This window comes from Protopterus annectens, chromosome 7.part0 (genome assembly GCF_019279795.1).
Source record: "Protopterus annectens isolate FY-2018-M chromosome 7.part0, PAN1.0, whole genome shotgun sequence".
Classification (NCBI taxonomy): Eukaryota; Metazoa; Chordata; order Ceratodontiformes; family Protopteridae; genus Protopterus; species Protopterus annectens.
The window spans coordinates 1,290,372,917-1,290,398,542 of NC_056739.1; the positions used below are offsets into that span (position 1 = coordinate 1,290,372,917).

The 25,626-nt window shown below is 42.7% G+C and overlaps 1 protein-coding gene across 3 annotated transcripts in view; it reads left to right on the forward strand.

Annotated features, from left to right (window-relative positions):
- The window catches only part of EOGT (EGF domain specific O-linked N-acetylglucosamine transferase), an 859,464-nt gene that overhangs the window by 522,315 nt on the left and 311,523 nt on the right, over window positions 1–25,626 (forward strand). For all 3 annotated transcript variants that reach the window (XM_044077905.1, XM_044077906.1, XM_044077907.1), the window contains exon 7: window positions 4,578–4,684. In XM_044077905.1, the coding sequence (XP_043933840.1) occupies window positions 4,578–4,684 (107 nt within the window). The remainder of the gene's footprint in view (window positions 1–4,577; window positions 4,685–25,626) is intronic.

Sequence of the window (25,626 nt, forward strand, 5' to 3'; positions counted from 1 at the left end):
CTCTGCCCTCCCCTTCACTCATCAAAAACTAGTAGGAGGGCTCACCCTCTTCAAAGACAATTGGGTTTCTATAACCAAGGACCAATGGGTCTTAGAAATCATTTCTCAGGGATACAGATTCTTTTTCAGCGAACTCCCAGTTCCAAGAGGATACCCATACCTCCCCCCAAACCATGGGATAGAGGCATTGTAACAGGTCCAAATTTTAATATCCCAGGGGGCAGTAGAACCTGTCCCTCCAGATCAAACAGGAAAAGGTTTTTACTCGAGACTATTCCTTTTTCCCAGAAAAGAGGGCACTTGGCGCTCCATCCTGGATCTATCCAAACTGACCACCTCCTTGGTGGTCCCCAGATTCAAAATACTAACTTTGCAGCAACTCCTGCCTATGCAAACAAAAAATGCCTGGTTTGTGACACTAGATTGACCCCGGCTATATCATTCTGCAGACAGAAATATACAGATTTATCCTTACCTGGACGACTGCCTCATTCAGGCAGTGTGCAAAGAAAGGTTGCTGCAGGACCTTCTGTTTGTCAAATCTGTCCTTGCTTCCCTAGGGTTCACCATCAACGAGAACAAATCGAAACAAAACCTCACCAGAAAAATTATTTTCCTGGGAGCTGTGCTAGACACAGCATCCCAAATGGCCTTCCTATCCCCAGAAAAGCAGAGCTTCCTGCCTCTCTACTTCACCCAGCTCGCTTCCAGAAGCCACCTCACTGCAAGAAAGTGTCTGCAAGCACTGGGATACATGACATCTTGCATCCTTCTTATCACCCTCACCAGGCTTAACATGAGAACTTCAGTGGTACTTAAAGAACCTTTGGTGTCCGCACTCTCAGTCCCTAGAGACCATACTCCTTCTGATCCCATGTATAAGGGCTGGATTTCTCTGGTAGGCAGAGGCCTGTGCCATCAACAAGGGTCTTCCCTTCATCCACTGCCCTTCCGGCCAGACCATCACCACCGATGCCTCAGACATTGCGTGGGTGCTCACCTGGCAGGCAGGTGTACCCAAGGCTTTTCGAATGCCCAGCAACTCCACTTGCACATCAGTCAGAAAGAAATGATGGCAGTGCAAAATGCTCTGACTTCCTTCCAACCCCCTCTCAGGCTGGGGTTCCTCCTTATAAAAACAGACACCACCACAGTGATGTGGTACATCAACAAGCAGTGTGGCACCCACTCTTACCCCCTGTGCAGGTTAGCCATGAGTCTCTGGCTTACAGCCACCTCCATGGGACTACACTTAATTGCCCAATATCTACCAGGGGTCAACACCACCCTGGCAGATCACGTAAGCAGAAACTTGACTTGACAAATGGCAGCTCCACAGACAAATCTTTCTGCAAGTAACGCAGGAGTGGGGGACCCCAGAAGTGGATCTCTTTGCCTCTCACCTCAACCACCAGCTGCAAAGGTTCTGCACTAGGGAGTTCTACCTCCTAGTGTGGAAGGTCGATGCCTTAACCTTCCCCTGGAACTCACTCTTTGTGTATGCATATCCTCCTCTGCCCCTTATTCCCAAGGTTCTGATCAAAATAAGAGAGGAGAGATCAAGGGCCATCTTCATTGCTCCAGACTGGCCCAAACGGCATTGCTACCCCCTGTTACGCAGCCTGACCTTACAGCCTCCCAATCTGCTTCCCCTGAAGTCAGACCTCTTGACCCAGGAGGGGAGAAAGGTACTGCACCCAGACCCTACAGACTCTTAACCTTTCAGCATGGCTTATTCATTAGAAACTAACAAGGAGTCCCTGTTAAGCAAACCAGGTCATAGACATCATCACAGAGGCCAGAAGGCCCAGCACAATAAAATCATATGCAGGAAAATGGAAAAGATTCTGCTCCTGGAAACAGTCTAAAGGGGGCAGTACCTCCCAACCTTCCATCCCTCTCATCCTGGATTACCTATCGGAGTTGCTCAATAGTGGTCTCTTTCTCCTCTATTAAAATTCATGCCTCAGTCATTTCAGCCCATTATCATTCAGACCTACCCATCTTCTCTCATCCTTTGATTAAGCAATTCCTCAGAGGGGCTTCTAATATCAGGCCTCCCAGAGGGGCTTCCACGCCACCTTGGGACCTGAATTATGTTTTTTAGAAAAACTAACCTTACCTCCTTTCGAACCTGCTGCTTCTGCAGAATTGAAATACCTCTCTTGGAAGACTGCCTTCCTACTAGTTATCACCTCAGCCAGGAGGGTCTCGGAACTTCAAGCACTCATGGCAGTTGAGCCATTCATCATTTTCCATGACGACAGGGTCTCCCTGAGGCCTAACCTCTCCTCTCCTTTATGCCCAAGGTGGTATCTGATGTGACCCTTGACCAGGCGATACACCTTCCCACCTTATTTCCCAACCCTCAAAACAAGGGGGAAAGGATCCTACACTCACTAGATGTACACAGGCAGCTCAGATACTGTCTGTACTAAGCCATTCAGAAAAACTGACCAACTACTTGTAAGCTTTGCCCCAGGGGCAGATGGGAAGCCCATCTCCAAACAAACCATTTCCAAATGGATTTCACACTGTATCCATTTTTGCTACAGACTACACGGGAAACCCATCACTAAGTCTATCTGTACCCACTCCACTAGGGCAATCTCCACTTCCACTGCCTTCCTCAGAGGAGTACCCACCAGGGACATCTTGGAAGTGGCCACCTGGACCTCTGTCCATACCTTTACAAAACATTACCACCTTCACCTCTAGGGCAGAGTTTGCCTCTGCAGTTCTGCTGAGCCTCCTGTCCCATACCTAGGACTCAACATGTCCTTCTGTCCCTTTCCTCAGCTTTGGGAATCCTCCCACAGGTGATGACTGCAACAGTGAAACATGAAGAACATAGTACAGTTGTGTGCACTTACCATAAATGTAGATGTTCGTGTATTTATTGTTGCAGTCTGTTTCCATCCCCCATTTAACATCTTCTCCTGGGGGACATAAGCTTCCGTAGGTGGCTTTTATCCACCAGGACCACTTCTTTCTTTTCTCTTATGCTTCTGACTGGTTAGGGCAAGAAAAACTGATGTAATGAAATTGGGTGCCTTGCTTTATAGCAATGACTACCTGACATTAGACTACAAGGCAATGGCAGCCTGCGCACAAAAACATTGACTCTGGCATTCGGGCCGACCGAGGGCTACCACAGCAGGGATAACCCACAGGTGATGACTGCAACAGTGAATACACTCTAACATCTACATTTATGGTAAGTGTACACAACTGTACTTTCTCTAATCTTCAGTAATAATCAAAAACGTCACCATAGAATTTTCTCTGGGGTAGTTTAGAGCAATAACGTGAAAAGGCAATACATTGGTATGAGAGATTTCTGTCATCTGAAGATGACTTTAAAGGAATGTCTGTAGTTCTGCCAGTTCACAAATTGAGTGGACCACTGGCATGTTAAAAGTCAGAATTTCTAGGTTGTCCATTTTGTTTGCAAACTTCCAAAATGATGCTGCTTTGTATTTTTTGACAAAGTTCTGTCTGTTTTTTGTGGATTGCATTTGACCCACACCACATGAATAGCTTTTACCTTCTGCATGTTTGGTATTAAGAGTTTCCATCAAATGGATCTTCCCACATTTATGCAAGTATAGTCTTAAATACCTGCTTAAATCCCTCAGAAATAGTTATTCAGAAAAAAAAATTTATAGAGGTTATGGGACTCGAGAAAACAAAATGGGGCTGGTCTAATTATTGAAAAAAATTACAGTAGTTGCCATAAAGGCTGTTGGATTACATGTCTGGTGGAACTGTCCTAATTATATGGTTGGTTGTATAATATTGCCAAGCTTTTCTCTTTTATTGCAAATGTTACAGGGCCTTGGGACAAAATTACTGTTAAACCTTCACAAAAACAGAGTTTTGCTTGTCTCAAGGGCCACATAATGTAGTATTCTTAGCCTGGTTCTGTGAAGCAGAGGGTTGGAGCCCTGACTTTGACCTGGGTGAATGGAGTTTGGTTATTAGCCTCAGCAGTGGGGGAAGCAGGCAGGAAGGTGGGGAGTAAAGGGGTGTGGGCTGATCACATTTCCTGTTGAGTGGGGAAGAAATTCTTGAATTCTGGGCCACACTGATTCTCATCTAGGTTGCCTTTTATGAGGAGTCTCCATGTCTCTTTTGTGCCAGTGTGAATTTTTGTCTGTTGCTCTTTCTACTGACTTCACAAAGAGCATGCAGAGTGTACATTTCATGTCTGAGTGACTGTTTAAGTATCTATTTGTGTATATGTGTGTATCCTTCCATAGCCTAGTGTGCTGTGCAGAATTATTTTCTGTTTTGTGCCCATTGAGTGCTGGGATAGGCTTTGGCTTTCCTGTGATCCTAAAGTGGTTAAAATGAGTATTACAGAAAAAAAAATGAATGAATATTTAGAGCAACTTAGATTTTAAATTTGGTTATGGAGAGAGAACTTTGAATACATTTTAATAAATGTTAGAGTTGATCAAACTATGAGTTTGTGTTGTTGCTAGCATTTTGAAAAGTGTGAAATTAATTAGTTTGCACTGGACTTATTAGCTATTTGTACATTTGTCTTACTGCCACTCAAATTTACCTTTCAGGTTTGCAGAGCTTCAGACATATTCTCAACTGAACTTTCATCCCATTAAAGATGGAAGGTGTGACCTCATTATCGAGAAGCCAGTTTATTTCGTGAAACTGGATGCTGGTAAACAAACTGTTTTGTTCTTTTGTCAGCGAGTATATATCAGTAGTAGTGGTTTCAGTGATTTCATTGAATTCTGTCAGCTGTTATGGGGAAAACTTAAACATTGACAATTTAAAGTATTTGTAAAATGCATAAAGAAAAGTGTATATAGGGAGTCTGATATTGAAGATCATAAGTAGTTTTCTAATGCAGGGTATTAATTTTTGGGCTGTTTAGAAAATGCAAAGAAAAACAGTAGACTTCCTGAACAAAATTGTTACAGGGAAAAAAATCTGATTTAATGAAGCCATTAGGAAAGATAGAATTACTGCATACATCATTTGTTAAAGAGCAGGACTTCAAACATTACAGACTAATGTCTGGAATTTTGAATTTGTGGAAACGGCAATCCTGTATCTGATGTCAGTTTTCATTTGTTCCTCAACGTATGGGTTCGGATCAGACTCTGATCCAACTCTGCTGTTACTCTAGCTTGTGGGCACCAACAAACTCTTACTCCTTTCCTACCCATAATGCACTATACCTAACCTCCTCCAGATTTCGTTTGCTGCTTTTGTGACCAGACATGGTTGATTTCAGCTCTGGAGCGAGCTTGTGTAGATAAATGCTATTCCTTGACAATTTTACCTGTAATTACTACTATTTGGTAAATCTTTTCCAATTGCTATTTTTGTATACTGTTCGGATTTTTTGCACCCTTCTTTACTTACACACTTATTCTCGGTACGATTGCTGGTAGGCCTTTCCTTACCCTCGTTAGTTCTCTCCTGATAAAGGTATTTATAGAAAAAAAGTGTTTTGTTAATTTACCTTTTTTGCTAGCTTTTCTTCTGCTTAACATTGATAACCTGTCAGTAATTGCTGTTTGGATATTGTAGCTTGATAATTTTTTAACCTTTCTGTGCTATCTGCTTGTATAGTTTCTCCTTTAATGATCTCAGGTAAGGGCTTTAAAAAATGTGGGTACAGAATGCAATGTTCAGATGCCCTCTCTTTGTGTATTGCTTAGGGGCTTAACATCTAGATGGAATGTAATATTTATAGTAGCGTCAACCCAAGAGCCTTAACAGAAGGAAGAAATAAATTAATATTGAAAGGTTTATTGCAGACTACTTTTTCTCAGGCCATCGCTGGAGTTCAGTCTTCAAAACCAAAATCCAAGGACCCTCCAGAAAGGTCCAGGTCTTCAGATTCTATGGCTTCAACGTCATCTGAACTGAGGGAAAAGAAAAAATTGAATGCAGTATCTCCTGGGATCCGACCATCCTGTGATCCAATGAGATATCTGATGAGTCCTTCCACCAGTCTGAAAGAATGTGCTACAGATCCGAATTCCCTGGATCCTAACCCATTACCTCGTCCTGTGTACTCACCTACCTTGGATCCGAGACTGTCCAGGATACTCAGGAACACCTTCAGACGACTACTCCAATGACAACACCTCCTCCTCTGACCCAACCTGTGGTGGTAGAGTCCTCTGATCCGAGAGTTCTGGACCCTTCTGTGTTGGATCCAAAGAGAACATTGCCTTCAGATCCGACTGTTACTCTGAGTGCACCGGCTCTGACTTCCTCGGATCTGGATGATACTCCAAAGCCAGAGCTTCCAAGTTGGATCTGAGGGGATTGGATCAACTCAGAGGTTTTCAGAGCCTCTCTTCCTCTTGGAGCTTTGGCATTGGACAGGTCAACTCTGGCTTCCACCTCTGGTAGATGGCGGAGTGGAGGGAGCTGGCAGGCCAGAAACCCGTTTTCTCAGCTCCATTAACTTCCTTCTCTCTAGAGCATTCTGCCTTCAAGGTTGGGAAGAGGGTTTTCTCTGCTCAGGCAGGTCCTTCCCCTTAGCTCCATCCTCGACATCTCTGCTGACTTTGTACTGTGATCCTCAGCATTCTACACCACTGGGACAGCCAGTGCTGAGCTTCCAGACCACCCTGCCAGGCATTGTCGTCTCTTCAGATACTTCTCCGGATCATCCCACTGAAGAAGTCCCCAGGAAGAGAATGTGCAGGAGGAAGCACTTGGACTCCCCCAAGAGTCCATCACCGTGGAGACTGACTTTGAGGGGGAAGGGTCTCCCAGGCCACCACTCGATAATGTGTTGCTTGGAGATATCCTTGAGATCTTAAAACAGAAGGGTGTTTGGCCTGTCCAATACCCAATCCCTGAAAAGTCAGCATTTCTGGAAGCTTTCGGGACTGGCCCGTCTACCTCCTGGGTCACTCCACCCGCTGATGAACTAATTGATTTGATTTCTCAGTGAGTGTGGAAGGAACCTGATATGATTGAGCTGATCCCCAAGAGACCAGACAGGATTCCAGCTCCATTGGTAGGAGGAGAACATTGGAGTAAGGGAGTACTGGTTGATGCCATGTTTGTAGGGCACTAGACAGATTTGGGGAAGTGTGTGTATGCTTTTGTGGCATGCTGTTTGGTTGCTGAACTATTTGGCGCATTTCACGAGATTGCAAAGGGACTTAAAGGAACTTTCAAACTCCCTTTCAGGGACCAATACTGCAGGGGGCATTTGTCCATGAAGTTCATCTCACACGATACAGATTTGTCCATGAGGTTCATCTCACATGATGCAGAAGGCACCTCAAGGTCTGTGGGTTCAAGCATTTTCATCAGGAGACTTGCCTGGATGCACTTTTGTGATTTTGCGTAGCCCTTTTTCATCTTTTGTCTTTGGTCCTACAGTAAAAGACATATTCTCCAGGTGTGAGAAGGAAGGAAAGACCCTATCTGCTGCAGGCATACATTTTCAACCCCTTAACGAACCTTTTCCAGAAATCAACAGGAAGGTCGAAAAATGTGGTTCAGGAAGTCCTGGGGTCCTTTCCTGGATACATGTGTAGGTAGTTCCCTCCGAGACAGAAGGGGGGGTGGAGCAATCTTGGTAGAAGATGCCTCCATAGTAGGGGAGGCCCGCATAGCTGAGGGTCTAGAGATACCTTTACTGATAGACCCTATCAGTGCTGCTGAAAGGAGGCTTGATGCCCAATTGACTCTAGAGGAAGGCAGTGACTTGTCTGTGCACCAGGAAGCTTTGCTAAAATTAACAAAGGATACTTGGGTGCAGAGAATAATTTCCAGAGGTTATATTATTCCCTTTTCCCTTCCATCCCTGTTACCCAAGAAAACCCCTGTTGCTCCACTGAATCAGAGGAAAGCAGCAACACTGGAAATTCAAAAGCTGCTAGAAGAGTGTCATCTAAGAGGTCTCTCCAGACCAAATAGAATCTGGAACTTACTCAAGATTCTTTAGTGCCAAAGAAAACAGAGGATTGGAGACCAATTTTAGATCTCGGTGTGTTGAACAAATCTGTTCGGCATACCAGATTCCGGATGGTCATGGTTCAGTCCATTTTGCCCTTTCTCAGCAAGGATGGCTAGATGTGCTCAGTAGACCTTCAGGATGTATACTGTCACAGAATTGAGCAAACAATCCAGAAGGTACTTACGGTTCCAGCTTGGAGCCAGTCATTACCAGTTCAAAGCACTGCCCTTTGGCCTCACCCCAGCCCCCAGGGTGTTCACCAAGTCTATGGCACTAATCACAGCTCACTTGAGACTTGCAGGTATTCCATGTGTTTCCATATTTGGACAATTGGCTCATTTCTGCCCTGGCCACAGGCATCAACTGGTGGAAATTCGAGACAAAGTGTTACAGACTTATTTAAATCTTGGAATAATCATCCAATCACAACATGTCACAACTGACCCAGACATTAGAAGCATTGTTCAACACAGAATTTATGGTAGCATCTCTTCCCCTTTCGAGAGTGCAAACAATAAGAAATCGGGTCAACAAAGTAATTTGCAGTACTAACATTTCAGCCCAGTTGATTGCGCAAGTCCTGGGATTAATGTCAGTGGCAATAGTCTTAGCTCCATTAGCAAGATATCACATGAGAATTCTGCAATGGATGCTACAAACTCAATGGTCATTTCTCTCTTGGCCTATGTCAATGAAGATAACTTTTGCATACCTGAGTTATTCTTATCTTTTCTGGTGGATACATTCACAGCAACTGTTGCTAGGCCTTCCTTTCATTCTTCCCCTGCCCAAGGCCATAGTGACCGTGGATGCTTCCCAGATTGGGTAGTGGTGGGGAGCATTTTCTGGAGAAGACCATCCCAAGGCACTTAGTCCCCCAAGAAGGAAGCTGACTTGCATATCAATGTTCTGGAAAGGAGAGCGGTGCTTTTGGCATTGCAAGCATTCCAAAACGCTCTGCATCTCGGAGCAAATTGGAACAACGAACTAACGAACAACATGTTGGTAGTTTGGTACATAAATAAGGAGCAACCAGATCTTATCCCCTGTGTCTCCCTGAGGGTGTGGCAATAGGTGATTTCTTCCAGCTGCTTTCTCGTTGCAATGCATATTCTGGGGAAGCCCAGCGTGATAGCAGACAAACTACCTCACGAGTGGTCTCTCAGCAACAAAGTGAGTGGGCCAGCCTTGTTGCAGTCTCATTGCATCCACCCTGAACAAGTGCAGCAGCTTCTTTGCTGTAATCCCCCTCTGGGGTAGGCATGGAAGGATGCTGTACTCCACAACCCCCCCCCCAGTCTTCTATATACTTATCCCCCAGACTCCTTCTTTACCAAATTCCTCCAGAAAGCAGCCAGTTAAAGAGCAAAGTCATCTTCATTGCACCTTACTAGCCTCGATAATTTTGATTCCCCTTCATTTGGCCTCATCTTCTGTACCCACCTTGGATTCAGAGTCTGACTCCGGACCTGTCTAACCAGACAGGTGTGATTCACCCAGACATCTTAAATCTCAAACTGACTGTGTGGTTTCTCTAATTTCATTGATATCCAGGCAACCTATGCTGTTTTCACCTGTCCATTTCATTCTGTTATGTTCCTGTAAACCCTCTACAAGGAAACTCTAAAGTAAATGGAGAAGATTTATTTGTTAGGTTCTACCTGATTCTGCACTACCCTTCTCAGTCCTGATGCATTCTGTTCTTGAATTTTAAGTGAGTTTATTTAATGAGGGTGCTAGCTCCTCGACTATGCAAGTCCAACTTGCAGACATTTCAAATTTCCATGTGGGGTTTCAGAATTCTTCCCCAGCTTCCTCTGAACTATGCAAAGCATTTTTTAAAGGTACTCTTCTACTTAGACCTTACAAAGATCCCATACCACCATGGGATTTAAATTTGGTACTGCAAGCCTTGACACAGTCTTCTTTTGAACCTGCAGCTAAATGTGATCTAAAATTCTTGACCTGGAAGTCTATCTTTTTAGTTGCAATTACATTTACTTGAAGAGTTTCAGAACTTCAAGCATTATCTTCTAAAGAGCCATTTTTCATTTTCCACAAGGGCAGGTTCACATTGTGTACCAGTGCTTCCTTCTTCCTACCTAAGGTGGTGTCAAAATCCAGCATTAACCAAACTATTAACCTGCCAGTATTCTTCCCAAACTTTACAAATAAAGGAGAGTGTTTGCTGCACTTACCAGATGCTCATAGGAAATTGCATTTTTACTTGAATAGAACAAAACAAATTCAGAAGAACAGACCAGCTCTTTGTTTCCTTTGGGCGAATCAGTCATGAAGGCAGGTATAGCCAGATGGTTAAAAAAATTGCATCTCATTTTCTACACTATATTGAATCTCTCCCAACCAAAACCATTAAAGGCTCATTTAACTAGATCTATGGCTACTTCCACTGTATTCCAGTCTAGAATATTCATGGATATTTGTGTGGCTGCTACTTGGTCAAATCCTCATGTCTTTATCACTCATTACAAACTGAATCTGGTCTTGAGGGGAAGAGCGGTCTTTGTCTCAACCATTCTCAGGAATATCTTTAGAGTCCATCCAGGAATTTAGGTAGCTGAGGACTCTGTCCTGTATGTTGAGGAGGAAAAGAAAATTGACATCAGCAGATAAAGAAGTTATGGTCTTACCATAACGTTCCATCTGTGTTGTCCATTTTCATTCTTCAGCTCCCCATCCTCCATCCCCCTCCATTTCTCACAGATGACTTCGAGGAATGAGACTTTAGGGAGACCACATGTCCCATGTGTTGAACCAGTTATGGCAATTCTTTTATATGCACTTTCTCTCCTTTCAAGCTGTAACTAAGATCTGAGGGAAGTTATGCATAGTGCATTATGGGTAGGAAGGGAGCTTGAGAATTTGTTGGTGGCCACGAGAGTAGTGGCCTAGTCGGATCAGAGTGTCTATTCTGAACCCATATGATGAGGAAAAGTGAAAATGAACAACACAGATGCAACATTATGGTAATTATGGTAATTGTCATTTCTTGTTAGTCTACATGTAGTTGACTCACTCATGGAGGCTTGAGTGCTCTAAATCATTCTGTTCAACAGTTTGTACAAAGTCCTGACTTAAATCAGATATATGAGTTGTCACTGCTAATGTCCAGCTGGGGTACCAGAGCTTTACCTTCTCTAGGTCAAACAGCTGACACATGACCTCATTTCATGCATTGGAATATATAGACAGAAGTATGAGCATAGATCCTCAGACTATCTCATTGCTAGCTTGAACACTGATCGGTGTTTGGTTATTGGTACCTTGGGTTCGATAATTTATCCAGGTAAGTGCCATGTAGGGGAACTTTCTTTTTTACTTGTGCTATTTTGTTGAATGTTATTAGATGCCCTAAAGGAGGGGTAAGTGAGAGTGCTGTAGGCAGATTCCGTACAGAGACTTGCATTCCAAGTATCTCTTTTGTCTAGGCCTGGAACACTATTACAAATCTTGCTCAGTCTGTCAGTCATTCATTCCCCAAACACTTCTGTTGAGGCTTTCCTGTCTCAACAACTTTCTTGAGACTGTGTCTTAAGTATGTCGCCTAATCCAAGATGGCCAAATCTGCATCCTTCGACATATCTCTTCCACCAAAGAAAAAATTAAACCGGTCTAAAATTTATCTCAAGTCCAATGTTTCAGACTCTAGTTCGCCCACTGAGGTTCCAGAACCATTGGTAAGCTAGGTTACCTCTCAGTTGCCTGCTACTTTAGAGGCTTCCATTAGAAGCTGATATGGTTCCTGAGGCCTTTGCTGACTGCTTTATAATTCTGATTAACTGCAACTAGTCATTTCCAAGGGACCTCACGGTGTCCCTCAATTTTTGTTAGAGAAGATATTCTAGGCTCTTTTAATAGAAGTTAGACTGGGTTCCGAACCTCCTTGTCTCATCCGGGCAGATATGCCTAAAAAGAAAAAGCAGAAGACTAAGCATGTAGTCTCTCCCTCAGCAGCTAATGAAAAGGAGTGGATACATTTCTCACAGGGGTTGTTCAAAGCTATTATGTCTTTGAAATCTCCCTCCTTTGGATCTTCACAAAAGGCTACTTCTCAAAAACCTCCTTTGGTTTCTTCTTCCTCTTTGGCTACAGTTCTGACCATCCACTAGACTATTCCTCTCATCTGCGTTCTCCAGGACAAATTTCTTCTGATGAAGATTCCTGTCTCCTGATTCCCCTATTAAGGAAGCTTCCTTTGGGAGGGACTGTCCAGAACATGATGAAACACTTTGAATGGAAATTCACTCAAATTTAAGATGTTCATAAGAGGTATTACATTCTTTTGGTAATAGGTACCCCTGTCCTTTCTCCAGCCTCTTCTGGCCTCTCTTTCAGTCAACCTCTTTTGTACCCGATTCTCAACCACCAGCTCCTAAAAGACCAGACAAATTTTACAAGGTGCATAATGACCTAAAATACTTATTAAAAGAATTCAGTAGCTAACCTCCCTCCCTCTGCAGTATCTCTCTCTGTGTAAACCCTCTAAGTTTCTGCCCAGTGCTAATGCCCTACCTATGGACAAAGATAGTAGAGCTGCGGATAGATTCAGAAAGATTTGCACGTCTGCTACTCTTAACCTTTAGGGCAATTAACTACCAGACTCAAATGACCAGATCTCTGTCATGCATTCCTTAAACAAAGTTAGCCTGGACCCTCTTACAGCAGAGTTATGATGCTGTGGGTACTTCTTCTGCTCAGCCTCCACTGAATCAGTTATTTGCAGATATGCATGGCTTCAGCTTATCCTTGTAGATTTCAAATCTATACTTGTAGACTCTCCCTTGGACAAAGACTTACTGTTTGGTCCTCGGGCTGCAGTCTCATCAAAACTCTTCAAGACCAAGGTAAGCCTATGAAAGAGTGCAGGCAGATTCTACTCTCCTCCGTTCCTATAAGTCATAGGGACTATAATCTAAGTCTACCTTCTTCATTAGAAAGGATCTTAGCCTCCTCACAACCAGATGTCGCTTCTTGCCCCCATTATTCAGGACGTCTTGAATCTGGGCACCCTTGAACAAGTCCCAAAGGACTTCGTGTAAAAGGATTTTTCTAGCGCTGAGGAATGAAGGGTAGTGGAGACCCATCCTAGACCGGTCTTTCTCATAAACAAGTACTGAAGGATAAGTAATTAAATTAGATGCCACTGAGTTGAAATTGACTCATGGAGACTGAGTAGGCCCCATAGAGTTCTTGTGGCACATTGCAGCAGTAGATTGACAGGCCTTTCTTCCATGCAGCTACTGCTGCTGCCCAGTTGTGCCCTAACCAGGTACTGGGTGCAGGTCTACCAGTTGGTAATCCTGTGCCTTAAACTCTGTGCTGCAGAGGCCTACTTAAGGGTGCCATCTTTCAAAATGTTCTCTTCACACTTTTCTTCCTTTCATCGTTCCCTAAACATTTAGCGTCACTGGATCTGAAGGACACCTACTTACACATACTCATTTGCCCTTCTTGCAGGAGATTCCTCAGGTTTTCTTCTGGCTTCTCACATTTTCAATTTACTTATCTCTGCCTTTTGGTCTTTCCACAGCTCCCAGAAGCACCAATAGTCATTTTCTTTTGCATTCATGGTATCCAAATTTTCCCATACCTGAATGACCTGTTGAATTCAGGCTCTGTCATTAGAAGTTCTCCTTCAGCATCTACACTTAACTGTCCAACTCCTGATGGGTCTAGGTTTCACTGTAAACTACAAAAATACCTGCATGGTTTCACTATCACTACAAAAAAATTCCGAATGGTCCCTACACAGGACCTGGTTTGCGTGGCTGCATACTGGACACAGAAAATGCATGCCTTCCTCTCCCAGTAGAAAGTTCAGTCTGTCCAATTTTTTCCAGAAACACTCTTCTGCAACCCATTGCTAAGCAAGAGAGGTGCTAAGAACTTTGGGGCTTATGGGAGCCACCATCCCTATGCTCCCCCTGGCCAGATTTCACAGGAGAAAAATCCAGTAGTACCTCAGATGTGTGTGATCCCAGCACTGGTCACGCCTTGGACACCCTGAAAGTCCTTCATAGACTCAAGACGGAGCTGCTTTTCGTGGAAGGAACTGGTCATCCTCAAATCAGCACTGCCATTCACACTACCTCCTCTTCAACAGATTCACACATGCCTCGGATGAAGCATGGAGAGCAAAATCACACCGAGTGCATGGCAAATGGTAACCTTAGTATAGCAATCTGAAGGAAGTGTGGGCTCTTCTAGTAGCTCTTGAGACCTTTGTCCACCTTTGGAAATTTGGTTCATTCTTAGAGTACACAGACACCACCACATTTTTGTGATACATACAGGGAGGCACCAGCTCTTACTAGCTGTTCAGGTTAGTACAAGAGGCATTGAACTTGGCCATCCAGATGGACATCATGCTCTGCGGCCATATACATGCCTTGGCAGGACAGTGTGCTAGCAGACTCCCTAAGCTGCTCCTTGGAGGATCCCACAAGTGGACGTTGAACAGGCAGGTTTTCCAGATGATCACCCTTCAGTGGGGCACTTCTTAGACTTCTGTGCATCACCAATCTACCATCAGATCCCCCATTTCTGCACCATGGACCCTTGTTCCACAGCCTGAAGGGACAGATGCCATTTCATTCCAGTGAACAGGGAAGTTTTCTATGCTTTCCTCTGCCTCCTCCTTGAAAAATTCTTCTCAAGGCACAAAAGGAAAATCCAAACTACTACTGCTGGCACCCTTTTGGTTGAGGCAGCATTGTTTTCCCCTGCTTTTTCATTTGAGAAAGGGGAATTATAAGAAAATCTTTCCAACTGGACTGGATAACTCTGCATAAAGGTTTGCTGCTCCACCCAAATCTTCCATCTCTCAGCCTGACCCTATGGATCATAGGATTTTAATTCCTTGGAGACACCTGTCCTCTGAGGAAGTTTGTTCAAGTCCTTCAAGAAGTCATGAGAGCCACTACTAGAAAATCTTGCACAGCTAAATGTAAGAGATTCTCCTATTGGTGCCACAAACATAGTCAAGACCCTCTTATCCCAAGTTCCTGCTGTACTTCAGTATCTCACTACTTCAGTCATATTTGGTGTACTCTTCTACAAAAGTTCACCTATAGGATATCAATGCTTGCCTCCCACTTAGCCCTTCACTTATGGCTAGGTTGGAGGTCTAGTTTTTTTTCAGGGTAGTCCTGCATTGTAACCCACCAATGAAACCTCTCTCTCCCCTGAGGGATCTTAGCTTTGTGCTTGAAAAGCTTATACTGCCCTCTTTTGAACAGACATCGTCTTTTTTAAAATTCTGTACTTGGAAATCTATCATTGTCTTGGCTTTCACCTCTGCTGTGAGAGTTTCTGATTTACAAGTTCTCATGGACATTTCGCCTTTTCTTATTTTTTCACAAGGACAGGGTGACTCTTGAGGGTAATCCATCCATCATGCCTTTGGTAGTGAACAACCTGACCCTCAATCAGGCTGGGAAACTAATCTTACATTCTTTGGACAGTCACAGGCAGCTCAGACAAAACTAAATCCTTCAGAATGGCTGACCAGCTATTTGTATCATTTGAGCCCTAAGCTGGGCCAGACAGTCTCCATTCAAACTGTTGGCAGCTTGGATTTTTAAGGGCATCTCTTTCTGCTACTCTCACAATGGTAAGAACTTGCTTTTCTGCCATAAAGCACATTTCACTAGACAGTGGCTTCCTCAGGGGCACTCTGTTTGGAGGCTGCCACATGGTCTTGTATATACATCTTTGCCAAACACTACAAAATTAATGAGTCCAGAGTAGCCTTTGGTAGGTCGGTCCTGTCCAGACTGCTGGACAACTCTTCTGAGTAGCCAACCACTTTTCCTTTTTCCTTCAACTCTGGCAATCATCCATATGTCAGGAATACTGCAACAGTGATTTCAGTCAGGGCACAGTACAGTTGTATAAGAAAACCAAAAGTGGGAAATGCAACCAAACTGAAACTGAGTCAAAAGGCAACCACGAAACGAAACAATCGCCACCAGGAAGTCAGCCAAAGCTCTTTATTCCAAAACCAAGCAGACAAGGCTGTCACCAGCCACGAAAAAACATGTAAATGCCTTAATCCTCTGATTATTCAGTGAGCAGAATTCAACTGCTGTTGAGCACTTGTGTCCTGATGGGAGCCTAGTAATTCATGGAGCCATCTTTAAATTACTAGGCTCCCATCAGGACACAAGTGCTCAACAGCAGTTGAATTCTGCAAACTGAATAATTTCAATTAATCAATTGATGGTCAACGTTATATATACTGTGTTAATTGAATGTACTGATTGTCTGAAGAAGTCGAGAATCTGACGAAAACGCATACTGTCCGTTATCAGAGGATTAAGGCGTTTACATGTTTTTTCGTGGCTGGTGACAGCCTTGTCTGCTTGGTTTTGGAATAAAGAGCTTTGGCTGACTTCCTGGTGGCGATTGTTTCGTTTTGTGGTTGCCTTTTGACTCCGTTACAGTTGTACAAGAACTTACCATAACATTAGATGTCCTTACTGATCACTGTTGTGGTATGCCATCCCACCCTCCATCCCCTCTTCTCTACCTTAATTCAACTTTACTGTACCTCTCCCCTTTGCTTTAACCTCTGTTGTGCTATGTGGGAATGGGGGTTTTCTTACCTATTTGAGCTATACCCCACCTAGCTGACCAGTTTTTTCTCTCAGTAGTTTTCTGGCTGCTGGCTTGGAAATTCACGTTCATATGTCTGTCTGTATATCTCACTGCATACAAGCCGAGGTCATGAGACACATGACCTTGGGAAGGTAAAGCTTGGTACCCTGGCTGGACATCATTGTGACATTCCATATGTCAGGAATACTGTAATGGTGATCAGTAGGACACCTACTATCATAGTATCTTCTTTCACAACTGTACTTTTCCATGGAACATGGCCAGGAATCATTTGGAGTAATATATGTATAGATTGTCATGATGTTTTTCATTAGCCAGTAAGAGGGTTTAGCACATTAGCTGCTATGCTTTTCATTAACAAGCATTAAGTTTAGCCAAGGAGAAGTACAGCTAGCCAACCATTTAATCCTGCTACAATTTATAAAAGGTACATGGAGACTTTTACATGTAATATTTGTATAGCACACTTACAGGTGTCTGGAGTATGTTGTATTGTAATATTAGGGAATAAGATAAAGCCACAGATCACAAAGTCGAGTTCTTTAAATCCTGGAATGTGCAAGATATTTCATGTAATACATAAGTTAGAACCACATAAATTTTCATTTATCTGCTTTCCTGATTTTAGGTTTAAATTACTGTTTCCACTGATTTCAGTGGGCTGCAGTAACCGCTGAACAGAGTTTTAGGTGCTTTCAGTGGGTTTTTATGAATGGCATGTCTCATGTGTAGATGTTCTTCGTGTTTCACTGTTGCAGTCATCACATTTGGGTTATCTGCTTGCAGTAGCCCACAGTCAGCCTGATTATCAAAGTCTTGGGTCCTGCGTTGGTTGCTGTCTCATCTTCCATGACATCAGGTAGTCAGGGGTGTAAAGCATGCAGTCGACGCCATTACATCAATCTTATTTGCCGTGCGGTGCCCAAAGCAGAAGCAGTTCGCAAGTGCCAGTTGGCCGACTCCTGAAATTTTCATTTTCAAGTTTTAGATCCGAAGTCTTCAACTAAGCTAAGTACCCCATTGGGGAACCTTTTTCTTGCTCTAAACTGATTTCAGTAAAAGTTAACAATTGTATTTCTTGCAGAAAGCAAATACCTCAAAGATTTTCATTCATACTGCATTCCTTGCTTAGGCCCAGACCATGACATACCTCGCTGTCGGTTTTGTGCCTTATTCAAACCTAGAACTATTCGTCTGTTTATTTACGTTTCTCAATATTTTTGTATTCAGTTCACTTATCCAGAAATGGCTTCGGTAAGCCACCCGACTACCGACATTTTGAAAAAACGCAAAGATAAAGACGGAGACAAGACCGCACAGGTCCAAAGCTGCTGACAATGCTTCTGCTAAGCTAGTCGCCAGTTCGCAGGTACTCAGTGACCCACTTTCACAGCCCCTGATACCCGCTACTTCAGATTCGCAGGCCTCTACTGAAACCCATTCGGACTCCGGTATGCCGCGGGATGCTTCTTCGACTATGGAACCTGCAGATGTCTCTACCTTGGATGGGCCTGGAGCCGCTATGCAGGCAACGGCATTTGAGGGTGTATTCAGGCCTACTGACTTGCATATTAAACCAACACCCTCTTCTTCTTCAAGGCCTAAAACTCAATCCATGCCTAGAAAACAGATGCCCAGACCGCATGGTCAGGCCCCTATGCCTAAAAAAATAAGAATGGCTGAAGACCTTATTACTCTAATCAGAGGAAGCCACCCTTCCCCCTCTAAGAGACCTAGGACTGATTTTCCTTCTGATTCTTCTGATCAGGACTCTGAAATTTGTTTCCTCTGACCAAGATTTACCCTCATCTACATATGAGGATTCTGATGCAGAGGACTCAATTCCCTCTGCTTCCCCTCCAGAGGATTTCTCTTTTGGTGAAACCTTGCATACTCTTTGGGAGCATTTTTGCTGGGAAAGTCAGGATTACTCTGACTCCAAAAAGAGGCTTAGGGATTTCTTACTCCTGCCCCTATACAGGCCTTTAGCTATAAAAGGAAAAAAAGCACCAGTCAACTGTAAAGGAGTGGCTTGAGCAAAAAAACAATATAATAGAAAAAAAGCTTAGCCAAACCACCACAGCTGAATAAAGTATTATGCACAACCACTTGATGCATAAGAAACCCACTTTATTGGAGAGCTCCACAAAGTGCTTTCATGATCTCAATAATCGCTTCATCAGACTACATTCAAACAAAAATGCACTCACTTATAAATAAATTTCAATCAATAATCAATCATACAATTAGACAATAATTAAATGATCTAAACAAGATTAGAAACACACTGTAAAAACTTTATAAGGACTATAAAAAAACTTCTAAAAACTACTAAAAATCTTAAAAGTGTATGTTAATGTTTCAAGCTCCTTGCTTTAAGGAAAGGCTTAAGCGAAACTGCTCCATTAATACTAGGTGATCTATGTGCATTCAACCTAAGAATCCACCTTTGTTCTACAACTTCTGTGCGATTCTTAGTATCACCCCCTCTCATGCCTTCATGCAAGATCTCCAGGACAACAAATTTAAAGGAATGGCCTCTACCTTTATCCTCTGTGTTTAAACAAAGCACTTACTTACCTTTTGGTTAACAATATCTCTGCAATGCTCTTGTATGCATTCTTTGAGCATACAATTTGTTTTCCCCACGTAATAAGCATTGCAGAATATGCAGAATGCAAAAAATACTATGTCTAGTTCTACAATCAGCATAATGTGCCACTTCTGTCTCAAAATGTGGATCTGAATGGGTGTATTTAATACAGGAATGTACATATCTGCAGGCTGTACAGTTCTTACACATATATGTACCCTTCCTCTGTGAAGTATTGCCTTGTACAGTTTGTCTTTCTCTATATCATAGCTGGTGTTTAAGGCTCTTTTTATTCTTAAAGGCAAAATTAGGGGAATCCTCCAACAACTCAAGATCTTTAGTTTTCAAACTATTCCAATTACGTCAAAACCTCATAAAAGGTACCAATATCACCACTGTATGTAATTGGAAATCTGAGTTTATTGTAGTCTCTATCGCGCTCCTGTGCTGTATGACCTATTCTCTCAGAGAAGAACAGTCTACCTCTAGAGGTTCTCTCAGCCATTAGTTTTGATACGTATCTATCAAACATCTTTTTACAGTAACCTCTTTGCATAAAGTCATTCTCTAATTTGTCAAGGGCTATCTGAAGTTGAGCCTAGTCATTGTGGAGTCTCATTAACCCAAGGATTTGTCCTTTCACCACATTGTTGCCTACAACTCTGGAATGCATACTGTCTCTGTTTAACAGTGCATTTCTTCTAGTGAGTTTTCTATACATACTTGTCTGAATTCTTAACATTTCAGATTTCTTAAGTTTAACATCTAGGAAATCTATTTCCTCAGATGATATTTTGCTAGAAAACTTTAAGAAGTAGTACCATGTAAAAATTCAATGAATGCATTTAACTCTTCATATGTACCTGTCCACAGAAAAAACATTGTCCACAAATCAAGTATACCATTTCACATGTTTTTTAAAAACTTCATTAACTAAGAGTGAGTTACATTCCCATTCAACAACGACCAAGTAATGATGTAATGTCCTTAGTTACAAACAAATAATGTCCTGTAACTTTCTTAATTTCATCATAAAGTTTTTCCAAGAACATACTAGTGTCCTTGAGTATACTATTGCACATCTCAAGGACTGGATGCAAACACTTTTCAACATAAATGGACAGGGGCTCAGTTATCCAGTCTCTGCTCGAAACAGTAGGTCTCATCGGAGGGGTATGCAAGTATTTATGCACTTTTGGTAGCCCGTCGATAGTGGGATATAATGGTGTATCCACAGTAAAATACTTGAAGTTCTTCAGATATTCTCATTTCAACCAGTAGGTCAAAGATCATGATAGATACTCTATCCAAAATGGCTTTAGCTTGTATTGAAGTGATCTTATGATGGGTACAATTGTCATTCAGTAACAAGGACATCTGTGAAAAATCTGGATCTTTATTGAGCACCACTACTCCTCCGCCTTTGTCAGCAGGTTTTATCTCAATAGAATGCAATTGTTTCAATTCATACAAAGTGCTATTTTCGGCTTTATTTAGATTATAATAATTACATTGAGTCCCCACTTCAAAAATATGTCTAATTTCATGTTCACATACTGAAACAAAAGTATCCAACCACTGGATGCATTTTCGGAACGAAAATGCTAGGTTTAACAAATGTAGAACGAACATTATCAGTATTTTTATAGATAGTTTTTAGAGTATGTGTCCTAGCAAACAGTCTCAACTCCTGCAAGATGTCTGCCAGGTCAGTCCTCTAGGTTGGGATGAATGACGACCCTTTACCTAAAACAGAAATCTGTGTTTCAGTCAATGAAATGTCAGATATATTTAAGACCAAACCTTTGAGACTTGGCTCCGAGTTAATCCCTGCTGCTGCATCGGAGCAGCCTGTCTGTTCAGACCGTTGCCTTTCCATCCTCGACTCCTCGATCTTTCCTTGATGGGCAGCAGTTCCTGCAACTGAAAAGGTATAGGTGGCATCTCCCTCTGTAGTCTCCCCTCAACCAAAAAAGATCTGGAAGCTGTTTCCTGATTAGCATTAGTTAATGCTATTGCCCTTAGCTGAATTCTCTGTCTGTGAACTATTCTGAGCGTTTTGCATAGACGTAGATGTCTGTGTCTTTTCAACCAACCTTGCTTGCACATTAACTTCTTCCACCTCTGTAGCTGCTGTTGGTAATTGCATTGCACGTGGTTCAGTTAATCGCTCTGTTGTTCTGGGTTGGTCTAGGCCAAGCAAAGACCCTCCCACTCTGGAAAGTCGTTCATATCTCTTTGAAGTTTTTTCAGTTTCCCATTCTGAAGGTGTTTATTGTAACCGGATATTTATTCGTGTAAAGCATCAGTCTTGTCAAGAATAATGTCATTAGAGAAAGTATTCCCTAAGCCCATATGACTTTTTTAGATCTTCCATCAATTCTTGTTCTTGTGGCAAGAAAAAAATAATCAACAAATTCATATAGTCATAGCTTAGCTGTAAATTCATTTGTTGCCACTTTGTAAGAAGGTCAGGGTATAAATCTCCATATGTGGGGATTGACACATAAGCCCCTGGGTAAATCTTGTATTGCAGTGCAGCTTCAGAGTAAAACCTCTGCCACTGCAGATGATTAAACTTATATAATTTGTTCTCGTATTCTCTGAGCTGTTCTGTAAAGCGTTTTTGCATACCTTCATTGACATTAGCCATACTTCCTTCAGGAAAATTCGGTTAACCAATGGGTTTACATCCACACATAGAATACGATCAGCACTGCCACTGGTAAAAGTTCCCAAATCCATATCCAAACTTTCAGCCATGTTCAGGACTGGTGTAACAAAAGACAAAGTCACAAAAGGATAAAAGCACCAGTCAACTGTAAAGGAGTGGCTTGAGCAAAAAACAATATAATAGAAAAAAAGAGCTTAGCCAAACCACCACAGCTGAATAAAGTATTATACACGACCACTTAATGATGCATAAGAAACGCACTTTATTAGAGAGCTCCACAAAGTAAGCGCTTTCATGATCTCAGTAATTGTTTCATCAGACTACATTCAAACAAAAATGCACTCGCTTATAGATACATTTCAATCAACAATCAATCGTACAATTAGACAGTTAACTTGCACTTAAGTTTTTTAGTAGTTTTTATAAGTTTTTATAGTCCCTATAAAGCTTTTACAGTTTCTATTCTTGTTTAATCATTTAGTTATTGTCTAATTGTATGATTGATTGTTGATTGAAATGTATTTTTAAGTGAGTGCATTTTTGTTTGAATGTAGTCTGATGAAGCGATTATTGAGATAATGAAAGCGCTTACTTTGTGGAGCTCTCTAATAGTGTGCGTTTCTTATGCATCATTAAGTGGTAGTGCATAATACTTTATTCAGCTGTGGTGGTTTGGCTAAGCTCTTTTTTTTTTTGTTATACAGGCCTTTAGCTATCCCTCCTGTACTGGACATAGTTGATGATGCCTTCTCGTAATCTGTCCTGGCCCCTGACTCTTTACCTCCTCCTCCCAGAAAACCTGATAGGTATTACAGGGTTCCTGACTCTCACAAGTTCCTCTTTAAAAATCCTACTGCGGATCCTGAGACCATTTCACAGGGACCAAAGGGCGTTAAGGCTACTACTGCCAAAATTCCTACTCCCTCTGATAGAGATTCCAGGGCGCTGGATAGATGGGGTAAGAAGTATACGCTTCTGCAACCTTGGCCATTAGGACCTTAAACTGCCAGTTTCATATGTTAAAAGTATCAGCAGCATATTATTGGATTGCTTAAACAGAAAATGATGTTGATTCCTGACTGTGCTGAAAATAAAGATTTACAGGATTTAATGCATTCTGCTGAACAAGTTGGAAAGCATACTTTGCAATGTGGTTTTGATTCATTAGAGGCATCTTGCAGGGCTGCTGTCACTGGGTCTGTACTTAGAAGGCTTGCTTGGTTTAAGGAGCAATCTTTGCCAGATCATGTTAAAGCTAAATCGCTGGATGCTCCCTTAAACCAAGACCGCCTGTTTGGCAACAAAGCAGAAGTAGTACTTAAAAATATGGAGGAAAAAGCTAAATCTATGCAAACTGTTACATTTCCTGCAAGTACAACCTCCCAGATTTAGTAGGCATTGGCACTCTTAACAATGTATCCTTTCCTGCCTCTTCCAGGCCTTCAGTCCAAATCCAGAACCAGCAGAACACCCAGACTTCAGTCCCAAGGTACTCACAGGACTAAGCAGTGGGGGGGCTCCCACTTCCAAAGCAGGTAGTAAGACCCCTCCCCCCATGGTAAACTGTATCAATGACTTAACTTTAAATCTTCCAAGCTCTGCACAACTGACTGTTCCTTTAGAGGGAAAGATTGCCCTGCTGGCCAAAAATTGGGAACTCATTACCCAGGACAAATGGGTTTTAAATATAGTTCCCAAGGATACAGATTCCACTTCTACTCCTTTCCAACCCCAAACGGTTGGCCAAATCTTCCTCCAAATCAGGGGCAGAGGCTCAAAAGCAAGTTCTCTCTCTTTTAAGCATTCAACCTATCCCAGAAGAAGAATTGGGGACAAGGTTTCTACTTTCTGGTACCTTGAAAAGACAATTACTGGACCTGTCTATCCTAAACACATTTTTGGTAATCCCAAAATTCAAGATGCTAACTCTTCATCAGCTGCTTCCTATGCTAGGCAAAGATGCCTGGTTAGCAACACTGGAATTAAAGGAAGCCTGCCTGCACATCCAAATAAGGGAATCTTGCAGAAGATACTTACATTTCAAAGCAGGCTACATGCACTATCAGTTTCTCTGCACTGCCCTTTGGCTTCTCTACTGCACCCAGGGTATTCACAAAAAGTGCCTAGCTCCAATCATTGCATTTTGCAGGCAAAGAAATATTCAGATATACCCATACCTGGACAATTGTCTAATTTAGGCAGAAAACCAGGACATACTATTAAAACATCTGCCATTTGTAAAGAAATTGCTAACTTCTCTGGGGTACACCATAAACTAAAAGAAATCACATGTACCCTGCCAACAAATTGTATTCCTGGGAGCAAGCTTGAATACAACTTCCCAGATGCCCTACCTCACGCCAGAGAAACAAGTTCACTTGACAGCCTACTTCAAACTACTGGCCACAAAGACCCAGCTATCTGCAAGAAAAATACTGCAAGCCCTGGGGCTCATGGCCTCCTGCATTCTATTAATTACATATGCAAGACTGCATATGAGGAAACTACAATGGTATCTAAAAAGCTTATGGTGCCAACATTCTCAGGATCTAGAATCAATGATTCCTATCATACCTTGTCTACAGATAGTTCCTCTGTTGGGCAGAGGCCTGCCACCACAACAAGGGACTACCATTCATTCTACCCCCTGCCATCCAAACCCTAACAGATGCATCAGACTATGCATGGGGGGCTCACTTGGCAGGGAAGTGCATTCAGAGCAAATGGTACCAAAGTCAAATGCACCTGCATATCAATCGCAAATAAATGTTAGCTGCACAGAATACTCTGACAGCCTTCAAGGACCACATTCTTCCAGGACAATTATTGGTAAAGATGGACAACACCACTGTTATGTGGCACATGAACAAGCAGGGAGGAACCCACTCGTATCCTCTCTGCAGACTAGCCATGGCTCTGTGTAACACAGCCTTGAGCTACGAAGTACACCTACAGGCTCAATTCCTGCCAGGAAAGCTAAATACATTGGCAGACGACCTAAGCAGAAATCTCATGGACCCACACGAGTGGAAACTGGAACCAAAGATATTCAATATGTTAAACAAATGGGGGAGCTCAGAGATAGACCTGTTTGCCTCCCCCCAGAACTACCAATTGGACAAATTCTGCACAAGGACTTCCCACAAACAAGCTTGGAAAGTGGATGCCCTGTTCTTCACCTGGAAAAACCTATCAGTTTATGCCTTTCCCCCTCTCCTCTCCAAGGTACTACTAAAGATCAAACAGGACAAACAAAGAACAATACTGATTGCACCAGACTGGCCACGCCAACACTGGTACCCCCTCTTATGCAGTGTCACTGCTAGCACCTTGGCACCCACCTCAGACCCCCGCCCTGCTGTCCCAGCAGGTGGGGCAGATTCTGCATCCACGGCTTCAAACCCTGAACCTGGCAGCCTGGCTAATTATTTGATTTCCCCGTTATCATCCCTCAGTAAGCAGGTGATGGATGCCATTCTGAAGGCAAGGAGGCCTAGTACTAGAAAATCCTATGCTGAAAAATGGAAAAGATTCTGTTCCTGGAGTCAAACTCAGGGGATGGGCACAGCTGCGCCCAATTTACCTCAGATACTTCAGTACTTAACTGAGATGCTTCACAAAGGCCTTTCCTTTTCTTCCATTCATGCCTCAGCCATTTCAGTTCATTGCAGTATCTAACCACTCCTCTTCTCTCATCCACTGCTGAAGCAGTTCCTCAGAGGGGCCAAAAACTTAGGATCCCCCAGGAGAGTCCCT